The following is a 12,193-nucleotide window of genomic DNA, read 5'->3' as shown; positions in this document are numbered from 1 at the left end:
GATGCGCTAGAAATGTAATGAGTTCTTAATAACTAAACACAGTAAATAAAGGATATTCAAAACAATGAAGAAATCAAAAGAAAAAAGAAAAAAGAAAATTTAAAGAAAAAAGAAAATTTAAATAATACATAGACTATATATTTTTTTTAATTCCCCCCGGACGTAGTTGCGGGTGAAAGCTAGTTTAAAAATCTGTCATTTATTTAACGTAGACGGGGTACTAAAGTATGAATGTTTGAATGGATGTAAGTATGGATAGTATGTTATCAGGAAATACTATAATGAAATTAATGAAGCTCCTATCTATATTTTGCGTGATTTTTTTTGATGACTTTTTTTTATTTATAAAATCTCAGTAGATTTTTTGTTAATTTACTAATATTTTCTTTAACCATTTTCCAACAAAACTTGTGCTAGGATATGTTTCACGACAATAGTTAAAGTCGAGATTCGAACCCTCGACTACAAGTTAGGTAGTCACACCTGAAACCATTAGGCTATTGGCGCTTTAAACTTCAGAACGAAATACCGTTTCTTATACCACAAGCGAGCAACAGCTAGTTGTCTCTTTCTTTTACCTTTAAAGGTGCGAAAGCAGCTCGTATCTTCATATGCCTGTCCATGTTGCAGTCCAGGTTCATCTTGGAGGTCCAGGTGTCTCCGCTGGGCAGCGGCTTGGCGATCTCCCTGCTCAGCTGGCAGTTCTTGATGGTGTCGTACTTACAGTACAACTCGCAGAGACGTACTTCTTTCAGTTTTGTCGTCCTTTAATATGGAGTTATTTGTTAAAAGAAATTGATAATTAATATTTGTTGATCTAGTGTTGGAAATATATAGTTAATTGTAATCAAAATAAAAAAATATATAGTTATAGGCTACCCCAGGCGAAGATCTAGTCGAGGGTGATGATCATCATAGGGCCCTTCCTCGGTAGGATTACAAATACTTTTTTTTCTAAGGTAAATGGTTTAATGTTTTAATAAAAAATGAGAAGTTGTTATATAGTTATCTATGTGGGTCTCTGAAGATTGTAGACATTTACATATTTATTTCTTAGTTATGAGTGTGGTACATCGGAGGAGGTAGACGTAGAAAGAGAAAGATTGCGTAATTGACATGATCAAGAAGGGAGTGACTGAGATGACGGATGATAGTTATTTGTAGGGTTATAGCGAAGGCCATTTTAACGGAAGCGGATGCGGATGCGGAGGCGAAGGGCTTCACCTCTGCAGAAGCGGAGGTCAATAATAAAATATTAATTGCGATTTATTAAATGTTTATATTGAATGATTTATAGATGCAGAGTTGTCATTTTGTATGCATTTATTAAATGATTTATTGATGCGGAGTTATCATTTTTTGCGTATGGGGAAGCGGAGTTCCGTTACAACCCTAGTTATTTGCAGGACGAAAACCCGTTGCGTTGACACTACGGGAGTAGGACAAGGTGGGGGGATGACGGCTTTTCGACTGTTTCGTACTAAGAGGGGACAGCTGTCCCCCCTCTTAGTACGTAGGGAAAAGTGTGAGGCTCACCGGAAGGTGATGGCGAGCTCCTTGTGGTGCAGGCAGTGCGAGAGCGGCACGCCGTACGTGAAGTTGTGCAGCGCGCGCGCACACACCGCCTCGGAGAACAGCGAGGTGTTCGCCGCGCCCGTCGCCGTCCACACGCCCACGGACACGCTCTCGCACTCTGCCGACACCGCATACACCACCATTATATAACACATCTTTCATCTATTCTAATATTATAAAGAGTAAACATTTTTTAATTTTTTTATGTATTAAAATAACTCAAAAACTATCAGGCCAATTTCAAAAATTCTTTCGCTACTAGCTTTCGCCTGCGACTCCATCCGAGGGGAAATAAAAAATAAAAACAAAAGTGCATCATCTATATCTACACCAAATTTCATCGAAATCCGTTCAACCGTTTAGGCTACAAACTCTAAAAACATCCATCCATCCATCTAAACTTTCGCATTTATAATATTAGTAAGATTATATTTTTAATTATATTTTTACTGACCTTGAGATAGTGGAACTTCATCAGATTGTTCCGTCAAGGTCATCTCTTCAGAACTACTTCTTAGTAACGCTTCATTCGTCTCCCGAACCTCGCGCCGGCCTCTCGGGTCCCTATGACGAAGTTCTCTTTTCATCCTAACTTCTGTACCATTCTGCTTGTTAGGATCTAATAAATTAGATTCAGCCAATATCTCCTCATGTATCTGATTCCGAAGTGAATCGTTTTCGTTCTTCAACGCATCAGAATTATTCTTCTCTAATATCACTGGGATGCTCGGTATTTCTTTTAAAGTCTGGTCTAAATTTCTGGTATAGGTCTCATTTAGGTCTTTCTCAGGGTTTGAGCGTTCTAAGGGTTCTGGATTTTCAAATGTCTGAGGTGGTTCAAGTCCGCAAGACTAGAAAATAATATTAAATATGTTAGCTAAATACACAAAGGTATTTAAAGCGGTTTCATAGAGAACTGAAATATTAATAAAAAATATTATTTTTTAAACGTTAGAGAATATTTGAAAGAGAATAATTCACCTTACCAATAAAGAGACGATCCATCTCGATATATCCTCGACAATCTTTAGCAGCATGAGTTAAATTACATGTTTTCATTACATTTATGCAGAAATGATAATAAATACAAAACATAGACACCTCAATTACAAGATTTCGACAGACAGTTTGCTTATAACAACGTTACCTTTTATCAAAATAGAGTTTAAAATATGAAGTCACTTTCTATTTGACCACTCAGATGTTTTATTATTACGTACAGTCGCGGAAATACGCGATGTTCCGCTTAAATATACTTCGCCTTGTTCATTGCAAGGAGATAAACTCAGCATCTTTCTACAAATAACTAGATAGCAGTGAGTGGTACAAATTAAGAGAAAATGATAATAAAAAGAAACTAGCCGTACATACAATACAACCTTTATTTGAATAAATGACTTGAATTTTCAATTTCGACACCGGGGTTATAAATCGCATTGGGCACCTATAATTGATTTTATTTGAATATTAGGCTGTTTATATCTTTGATAATCTTCAAGTTAGAAGACAAAAAAAAGCCTATCACGAAAACGATTTTTTTTATTATACTAATTATCCCCATTGGTAAACACAGTATAGAGTACACGTATATATTTTTTAATTTGATTTAAAATATCAAGTTAAAAGCTTGATATTAACTAGATATTTTTGTTGAGATAAGCTGCGTTGTTTTGATTTTCTGTCTTTTCGAAATGTTCAAACGATTGTATCTTTTAAGATGGAACACCGCTAATTTTCTTGATTGTACAATAAATACCCTTGACGGAGTTCCCGGGTGTAAAAAACCTTCCGTGTATGTGTAATGAGGTGATACCTGACATTCAGCGTCCAGTTCGTTGTCAGCATTTAGAGTGTACGCGCAGCCGCCGCCGACAACGTCCGCCACGCGCGTCACCGCCGGCCGCTCGGCGCGTAATGGCGCCGCTAGCTGCTCCATATCTAAAAGGTCCAAATCAGTTAGACGTATTCCCGTTAGGAGGTAATAGAGGGGTCATTTGTGATAATTTTGACCCCTATAGTAATCTGGATTTTTCGATTTTTTCAAAATAAGTCGAAATTACAACTTCAAAAATTTATTTAAAAAAGAACTGTCCAAGATAATTTAATTTTTTCTTCGGATTTATAAAAATTAAACACTGATTATTTTACAATATAAAAACATCATTTATCTGTCCAAATTAAAAAAAAAATGCGTGCTAAACAGCCATTTTACTTCAATATTTTTCGAGATTCTCATCCACTGAAATGCATTAAAAACGAAATAAATTGTCATGGAAGGAATCTGCGGTTTGTTTTAAAAACATGTCTTTTTTTTTAGCTTTTCAAAAATGCATAATAACTAGGAACTTGTCCCTAGGCCAGGCGAAGAATTATAAAAAGACAAACATCAGTAATACACAGAGAACTAATACAGGTTCCGTTCAGATTAAACAGACATTTCGGACAATGTAATACATAGTAATAACTTACTGAGGACATTCCTGACGTAGTTCCTGGAGGCGTGCAGCGCGGCGGCGGTGGAGTGCGCGCTGTCGGCGGGCGTGCTCGTCGTGTACTCCACCGTGCTCTTGTGAGGTCCTTTCTCTGCACAATTCATTGTCAATGTAATATAGCCAATAGATTTTTTTTATTAACAACTAGCTGTTCCCGTGCGACTTCATTCGCATGAAATTATGAAAATTTTATTTTATTATTTAGATTTGTCAAATTATCAATTGCAAATTTTAAAGTGACATGACATTATGACAAACCATGGCAACCTTGCTTCCTTGATGTTGGCAGCAACTTAGGGTCTCTTTTCCACATTAGGGTTTAATTGCTGACATCTTAGGCAACAAAGAAATGTGTGTTTATGCTTTATTATAATATTATAAATTATAAATTATAATATAGATATATAGTATAGATTAAAGTGGTTATTATACATACATATGTACATAGTTTATTTGTATTTTTTCTTCTACTTTAGATGCTTAAGTTAGATAATTATCTTACAATAACTTGCTTACCTTTAACACTTTTCTTTGCAGCGACGTGTTGTGAAGGTTTTAAATTCTGCAAGGAAAAAGAAGATGTTTAGTTTTAAATTAGAGGGACAGGGACAGTGTGCGTACCTTTTCCAATAAATCATACTATTGTGAATACGAAAAGATTAAATGAATGGATGTTTGTTAGAGTTTTTAGTCTAAACTGCTGAACGGATCTCGATGAATTTTATTATGGCTGTTCTTTTGTTTTCTTTAATTCCACGTGGGCGGAGTCGCGGGCGCAAGCTAGTAAATAAGTAATATAACTGACTTGTATCTGGTTGTGGTCCGGCGGGGCGGCGCGGTGCGCGGGGCCGCCGTTCACGTTGAACTTGCCGTAGTGCGGGTAGTTGGAGAACTTCTCCTGCAGCCGGATCTCCTTCATCGACAGCAGCTCCTGGTGCTCGCGGAAGTACAGCGCGGTCATCACCACCAGGCTGGAATTGAGACATTTTAATAACTAATTTAGTATTAAAATGAACTTGACTTTGAAGACGAGAAGACCATTCCCAAGAAGGAATCGAAATAAATGTCAAATATTTATTGAGATAAATAAACGGGATAAAGCCATAGATATATATTTTTACACAATACAATAAGTAATATGCAGATAATTTGTCCTAATTATAGGTTTACACGATACACATACAAAAACAAACAGTACAACCATATACAAGATACATGTTTTTTTTTATTTAATTATTATTTAGGCACATACAGCAAACACTATTCTTTTAATCTTGTATTGCTTTATATGCTTAAGTAAGAAGTGAATTCAAATAAAAGAGCTGATAGAAATATATGGAAGACATACTGTGCCGACCCTCCATAGGGATGAGGGCAAGTGAATGAACTAGTAGCGGTCATACAGCTCCGTAATTCACTTTGTATCTTTTGTAAAACTAATGCGAGTACACACTTGGTCAATACAGTTAGTAGCACTGAATAACTGGAATAGTAATCAACTAGCATAGTGTAGGCGCAGTTTATATTATTTTTAACTGGAAACAGGCCAACTGTACTGGCCATGTGTAAACCGAGCATCTAGTGAGAGATTTTGTTATGTAAATTGATGTTTTTAACTCACCATATAGCCATTATAAAAATTAGTATCGTAATTACGATTTGCAAGAATGTATTCGATATTAATTCACTACTGGCATCACCGAATCTATCCTTCCTTCGGCAGCAGAAAGCCAGTTTGCTGTTGTGTGCCAAACTGTCTTCATCTCTTAACCATAGACAAGAATCTTTCTGTTTCGATACAACGCTGTAAGTTTCATCAGGTTTTGGTGTATCCGATTCTAGAGAACTCACGTAAGTCGGATAATCGGTACTTTCGACTTTATCACTCTTATTAGAATATCTGACACATGTTTTATTATAATTGTAATATTTCCCGTATTTAGTGTAGTTGTGGCAATTCTTGCATTGCTTTCTTGTATATTTGGGTGAATTGTGGCTCAGTTTGTGGCAACACTCGTGTTTACGGATGTTTCTCGCGATGTCTCGTATTTGATCTATAGATATGTTGCCGTCGCTGTAAAAGGATTTTGAAGATGTCGATAATCCGGAGAAACGAGAATCTGGAATTGAAATAATTTAATGAAAAGTTATCTTTCCTTTCTAGTGACTTCTTAATTCAATTGAAGTTAATGTTTAAAAATCGATAAATATACGTTTTTGACAATAAAAATGCCATGGAAAATCTTACTAACATTAAAAGCTAAATTTTAGATGGATGGATGTTTGTTAGAGTTATGTAGCCTAAACAGCTGAACGGATTTAGATGAAATTTGGCATAGAAATAAAGGAAAATCTAGAAAAACACATAGGCTACTTACTCTTGTTTGTGTTAATACCACGCGAGAGGAATCGTCGGTGAAACCTAGTACTAAAATATTAGATAATAAATACCATTACTGAGACTGGATCTAGCACTGTCCCGGCGGTGCAGCCGCTTGCTGACGCGCTCCAGCTGCTCAATGCGAGACTCGAGGTGTCCCGTCACCTTGCACAGCTCCTTCACCGCGCCCAGATTTTCCATGAAGATACGATCCTGTAACAAGGGTAAACAATACTAAGAAATATGTTAATGTTATAAAGAAGCAAGATTTACATTTATGTATGTTATAAAATAAATATACTTAAAATAAATAATACTTTTACCACTAAAAAGTTACGATATCAGTAAGTGATATACTATATATTTTTATTATTTTTTAATTCCACGCAGATGACGTCGCGAGCAACAGCTAGTCTCTATATACTGACCGAAGAGATTCAAAACAGATGAGGTATAGTTAACACTTGAAAATTTTCACACAATCAACACTAACTATTTATTGATATATCCTCAAAACATGTCATTTTTTTAAAATCTTACTAATATTACAAATGCGAAAGTTTACATGGATGGATGTTTGTTAGAGTTTGTAGCCTAAACTACTGAACGGATCTCGATGAAATTTGGCATTCATGTAGAGGATAGTCTGGAAGAACACATAGTCTACTCACTTTTGTTTTTTAAACTCCACGCGGATGGAGTCGCTGCCGAAAGATAGTATAATATAATTTAATTGGCGCTCTGCAATTGTAGATGCGTGCACCATTATTAGACAGAAGAGATAGTTAAAGAGGATATCCCTTTCGATGCGTCTACACCATCAAATTGAATTTCCCTTCCTTTATTTATAAGATAATGGGATTAGAAGTATGGGAACGTAGTTATACCTTGTTGACGACGAGGAACTTGGGTATAGTGTCTCCATTAGGCAGCGTGACGTCACCCGCCTCCTTGACAGCTTCAGGTATGACGCGGCGGACCTCCTGCGCAATAACGCCGGTGTCCGCGTGCGGCGCCGCGCGGCGCGGGTCGTGCCCCAACAGACCAGAGTGCTCCGCGAATGACGGATCGTAATTAAACCTGATATTATTAAAATTTTATTTTTTACTCCTATGTATGTAAATATATATAAATATCACAGTATATTTTAAATAAATTTTTCTTTATCTAAAAGCCCTACACTAACGTCAAGGTTTAGGCTACATATTTTCACAACATTACACTTAGGGGGGTAAATATTTTAGATAAAAACCCTAATGTGGGAAAAAGGCCATAAATTGCTGCCAACATCAAGAAAGCAAGATTGCTAAGGTTTCTCATGATATGTCATTTTGACATTTGCAATTAATAATTTGACAAATGTAAAGAATAAAATAAAAAAAAGAGTAGTGAAGCCACAAGGGAACAGCTAGTATAATAATAAAAGCAACAAAATATTTGTATACTGACTTGACGACCCTGATGCTCTGCACATTGCGTAACTGCTGTGCTGTGTCCAACTCTTCTATGTTGTGCTTAGCGCGCGCGTCTGACGGGTGCACAATGTGACCCATCACTTTCAAATTACCTGCAATACAGACATTTAAGATATATAGACCAGATATAGGCAACATTTTTTCACCGGTAACTTCTTTGAAAGGTACTATGTAAGTTTTCAAATTTTGTTATGTCATCTCGTGTCGTATTGACATGTTTTAAAATATTTTACAAGATTGTAATAAACTAAACAGTGTCACAAAATAAAAAAAAAATAAAAAAACATTTAGTGACCTATTGACATTTCAATTAAATAAAATTATTAATATTGACATGTGATTTTGAGGATCATGTGAAAATGTCACAAATAAAGTGTCAACTATGTTTCCGCTATATATTTAATCGCTATATATTGAATCTCTTAGGCAATAAAACAAAATACAGGGACAAAGGGCTAATATGTCAGTGTGGTATATTAAAAACCGTCCTAACTGAAGGTAGGCTTGAATAAGTAAGGTAAATTACCATTGATGACACAGGACTCGTCAGGGCGATCAGTGTTGATGCCGACACGGCCGGTGTAATGCACGCTGTTGTCGGAGACGCCGCGCTGCCACCATCCTTCAGAGCAGTCAGATTCGAACTGCCCAGGGTTTGATGCCTAGGACAATGTTTTCATTATGCCCGCTTCAGACTTAGATACAGTGTCGGAGGGGGTGGATTGTATTTGGGTTTGGTTTATTCGAACTGCGGAATCCGAGAATCAACTGTGTTTGCATCATAATCTTACTTAACTGTCAAAGACAACAAACGCAGTTGGACAGTTGCGATGCCAAGACACTCATTGGCGCCTATTAGCGTTTACAATCTATCAATTGACGGTCCAATCGGAGAGCTACTGACCAACTGTATTGGCCAAGTGTAAGCCACACGTTATACCTGGTTTACACTTGACCAGTACAGTTGCCCTTGCCAGTCATAAATTCTAAGGACTGGTGTCAGTTAGCGTTCACACTAGCACTTCAAAATCAGTCCAGTCATTAAGCGCTACTGAATTGTATTGTCCAAGTGTGAACCACGCATTGGCGTTACAGCGAATATTTTATATCTTCATTTGTTACTAGAACTGTAAAGCTAGGTACACACTTAGATTTAACACAGTCTCAACTTAACAGATGGATTGTTAATGAAATGTTTGTTAAGTTAAAAAGTACTAATGTAGAAAAGAAAGTTGTTTAGATACATTTAACAACACTTGGGCTGTAAAGAACAGTTAAAGGAATTAGCCGGGTTTGATTTGAGCTGGTCGTAAATGTTCTTACCCGCACAATGATGCGGTCGCTCGCGTGCGCGGCGACCATGTAGTGTAGGTGCGCGGCGTGCGCTCGCAGCGCCACCACAAGCTGGAAGTGCCTCTGGTCGGGGTTTGGTCGTCCCTTCTTCCGCATGTTGTTGTTGGTCGTCTCCGCGAAGTGTAAACGACCAACAGTCACTTTGGCGCAATCACGACGTAGTTCCACACTACAAGATACATCAAATTGACATAAATAAACCAAATATTTGCGATTACAATCTTACTTCTTACTAATATCATAAATGCGAAAGTTTAGATAGATGGGAATTTGGTAGAGTTTGTAGCCTAAACACCTGAACGGATCTCCGTGAAATTTGGCATATATGTAAAGGAGTCTGGAAGAACACATATGCTCCTTTTTAACATAATAAAATGATGCCTCAAACACATAAGCGGTTTATGAGATTTCCAAAGATTATACACAAAAACCAAGAGTAGTTGAGGACAGAATCTCTTAACATAAATATGAAATAGCTTAAGATGAGTTTTTTTATATATAGAAATATGTATCAAATGATTCTAAATACTTACGGTACAGGGTGAAAAGGTTTCTTTGTTCTATCCGATTGACTTTGTTCAACTCTGACTTCTTGACTTGGGTCCTCCGCCTAAAAACATATCTTACTAATATTATAAATGCGAAAGTTTAGAGGGATGAATGTTTGTTAGAGTTTGTAGCCCAAAGTGCTGAACGGATCTCGATGAAATTTGGCATAGATGAAGAGGACAGTCCGGAAAAACACATAGGCTACATATTTTTGTTTTTATTTATTCCACGCGGAGGGAGTCGCGGGTGAAATTTAGTATTACCAAAGAAAAGCAGACCAATGCCTGAAAACATGAAAAACGCAATTCAGTACAGTTTAAAAAATAAACAAAACAATAACATACCTTTACGCCATAGAAATGTAAACAGAAATTATTAATTTTTTTGAACCCCTCCGTTGTCTTGACGTATTGTGCTTCGCCTTGCACTTGTATCTGACACGTGACTTGGAAGTGGTTCTTCTTCTGACAGACGAAGGCTTCGTCGATCTGTGAGTAGTTAAACCCTTTGTCCGCTCCCACTACGTATGAGGGATTCGGTCTAAAATAGAAAAAGAGCATTAGATAATTCATCAAACAGTAAATTAGATACCATTATAAGTATAAAAAGACACAACATTGGTAAACTCGTATATTGTCAAATTTAATTATTCTAACATCATACAATTATGACAAACGCCTAACCCAAACTATCTTGGACCTATCCTGTTAGTCACTTTACGTAGCTTGTTAGCTTTTGCCCGCGACTCCATCCGTGTAGAATTAAAAACAAACAAAAGCAAGTAGACTATGCGTTCTTCCAAACTAAGCCCTACATCTATCCCAAATTTCATCCAGATCTGTCCAATTGTTTAGGCTACAGACTCTAACAAACATCCATTCATCTAAACTTTCGAATTTATGAAATTAGTTTGAAGTATTCTAATAGTTTAAAACTATTTTCATTTTGAAACAATGTCAGAAGAAATAGCAATCGAAAAAACTTATGGTTAAAAAAAATAATAAATCTTTAACGACTTGAATATAAATGAACTTACAGCGGTTTGAGATTGCAGTCATAAAGTAGGTGCCACGTGGACTGCTGGAAGGGCGCGAACCTTATACACTGCATGGGGACATCGTCACCTGCCTCTGAGCCGTCCACTGAGGGCGGTGCTGGCCGAGGGTTGAGGCTTGAGCTCTCTGGAGATAAAGCCGCTGTAACGATGAAAGAATTTATTGACTAACTAAGGGTGGTTATAACACAGTGGTGGGATCAGTCAGTGGGCTGATAGAGGCTCAGATAGCTTAAAAATGACGTCACTGCCAATAACGAAACAAAATGCGACATTTCCATCGCATATTTTAGAAGTTGGATTATCAGACAATTTACAATCTGGTGGGACAGGTCCTAAGACTTTTTTAATAGTGATCATGATGTCTCAGTGGGAAACTAGATTTGATTGTGCAAGTTTAGTTTACTCCCTATGAACGCTAAATACTTATTATATGTCTAGTAACGGATTTGTTTAAAAATCTGGAATCTTATTAAATAAAAGCATGTACCTGGCTCACATTTAATATCCTGTGAGTGTTTTCTTTTCTTACTGCTGGGTTCCTGAAGGTTGGTATACACTGGAGTTAGCGTGGCTCCTTCATGGCCCAACGTGACTAGCTGCGGGTTGATCAGCCCTTGTTCTAACTCTGGCATTTCCACTCTCATCTGATTGTAGCGGTTTTGATACGTGATCTGATCCAAACCTAAATCATGTCGGACTGTACGTATGCCGAGTTCCACTATATTTGGATCTTGAGGTAAAACTACCACATCATTAAGATTTCCTCTCAAGACCTCATGGTCCAGGTTATCTGATTTGAGTTCTTCGTATATGTAATCGCCGTTTTGATGTAGGATCTCGTGTGTGGGTATATGGTCGTGCACAAGCATGTAGTCGCCCGCTAGTGCGGTCTGTGAAACGGCTATCGTATGCGCTGCGTGCCCCGGTTCCGAGGGGCTGTATGGGTTCTCTGATCCGGAGTCCGGTGGACTTTCTGGCAGTTGGTGGCCCCTACGGAATAAAGGTATAAGGTAACAACATTTTTGTGTTTCTGTAATGACTATATCTCTTTAAACTTATCTTACCCTAGTCGGCGCGCGTCGAGCGGCTGCGGCGGGTAGCAGCCATCGCCGACGGGGGCCATGAACGCCTCCAACTCGTCTATCAGTCCCGGACCTAGACATAACGAAACACTATTAAGGCATAATAATGATTCAAAAACAAATTAAATAATTTGAAAATAAACTCAAGTCCTGGCTAATCCAGAAAGCCTTCTATAGTACCAAAGAACTTTTTCTCCTTCAATAATTTGCTTGATGTAATACATATTTTC

General features: G+C 37.5%; 1 protein-coding gene across 2 annotated transcripts in view; it reads right to left on the bottom strand.

The window, feature by feature from the left end:
* The window catches only part of LOC106107299, a 38,285-nt gene that overhangs the window by 3,094 nt on the left and 22,998 nt on the right, over positions 1–12,193 (bottom strand). Inside the window, exons 2-19 of one of the 2 annotated variants that reach the window (XM_013288098.1) lie at positions 11,946–12,036; positions 11,369–11,871; positions 10,861–11,020; positions 10,169–10,364; positions 9,809–9,885; positions 9,246–9,444; positions 8,449–8,584; positions 7,897–8,014; positions 7,335–7,527; positions 6,519–6,660; positions 5,689–6,187; positions 4,873–5,038; positions 4,584–4,629; positions 4,045–4,158; positions 3,389–3,513; positions 2,030–2,426; positions 1,537–1,693; positions 579–765 (exon numbers count right to left, since the gene is read on the bottom strand). In XM_013288098.1, the coding sequence (XP_013143552.1) occupies positions 579–765; positions 1,537–1,693; positions 2,030–2,426; positions 3,389–3,513; positions 4,045–4,158; positions 4,584–4,629; positions 4,873–5,038; positions 5,689–6,187; positions 6,519–6,660; positions 7,335–7,527; positions 7,897–8,014; positions 8,449–8,584; positions 9,246–9,444; positions 9,809–9,885; positions 10,169–10,364; positions 10,861–11,020; positions 11,369–11,871; positions 11,946–12,036 (3,506 nt within the window). The remainder of the gene's footprint in view (positions 1–578; positions 766–1,536; positions 1,694–2,029; positions 2,427–3,388; positions 3,514–4,044; positions 4,159–4,583; positions 4,630–4,872; positions 5,039–5,688; positions 6,188–6,518; positions 6,661–7,334; positions 7,528–7,896; positions 8,015–8,448; positions 8,585–9,245; positions 9,445–9,808; positions 9,886–10,168; positions 10,365–10,860; positions 11,021–11,368; positions 11,872–11,945; positions 12,037–12,193) is intronic. The other variant, XM_013288099.1, reaches the window with a different exon arrangement.

This window comes from Papilio polytes, unplaced genomic scaffold (assembly GCF_000836215.1).
Source record: "Papilio polytes unplaced genomic scaffold, Ppol_1.0 DF822067.1, whole genome shotgun sequence".
Lineage (NCBI taxonomy): Eukaryota > Metazoa > Arthropoda > Insecta > Lepidoptera > Papilionidae > Papilio > Papilio polytes.
This window is presented reverse-complemented; position numbering and strand designations above follow the sequence as displayed.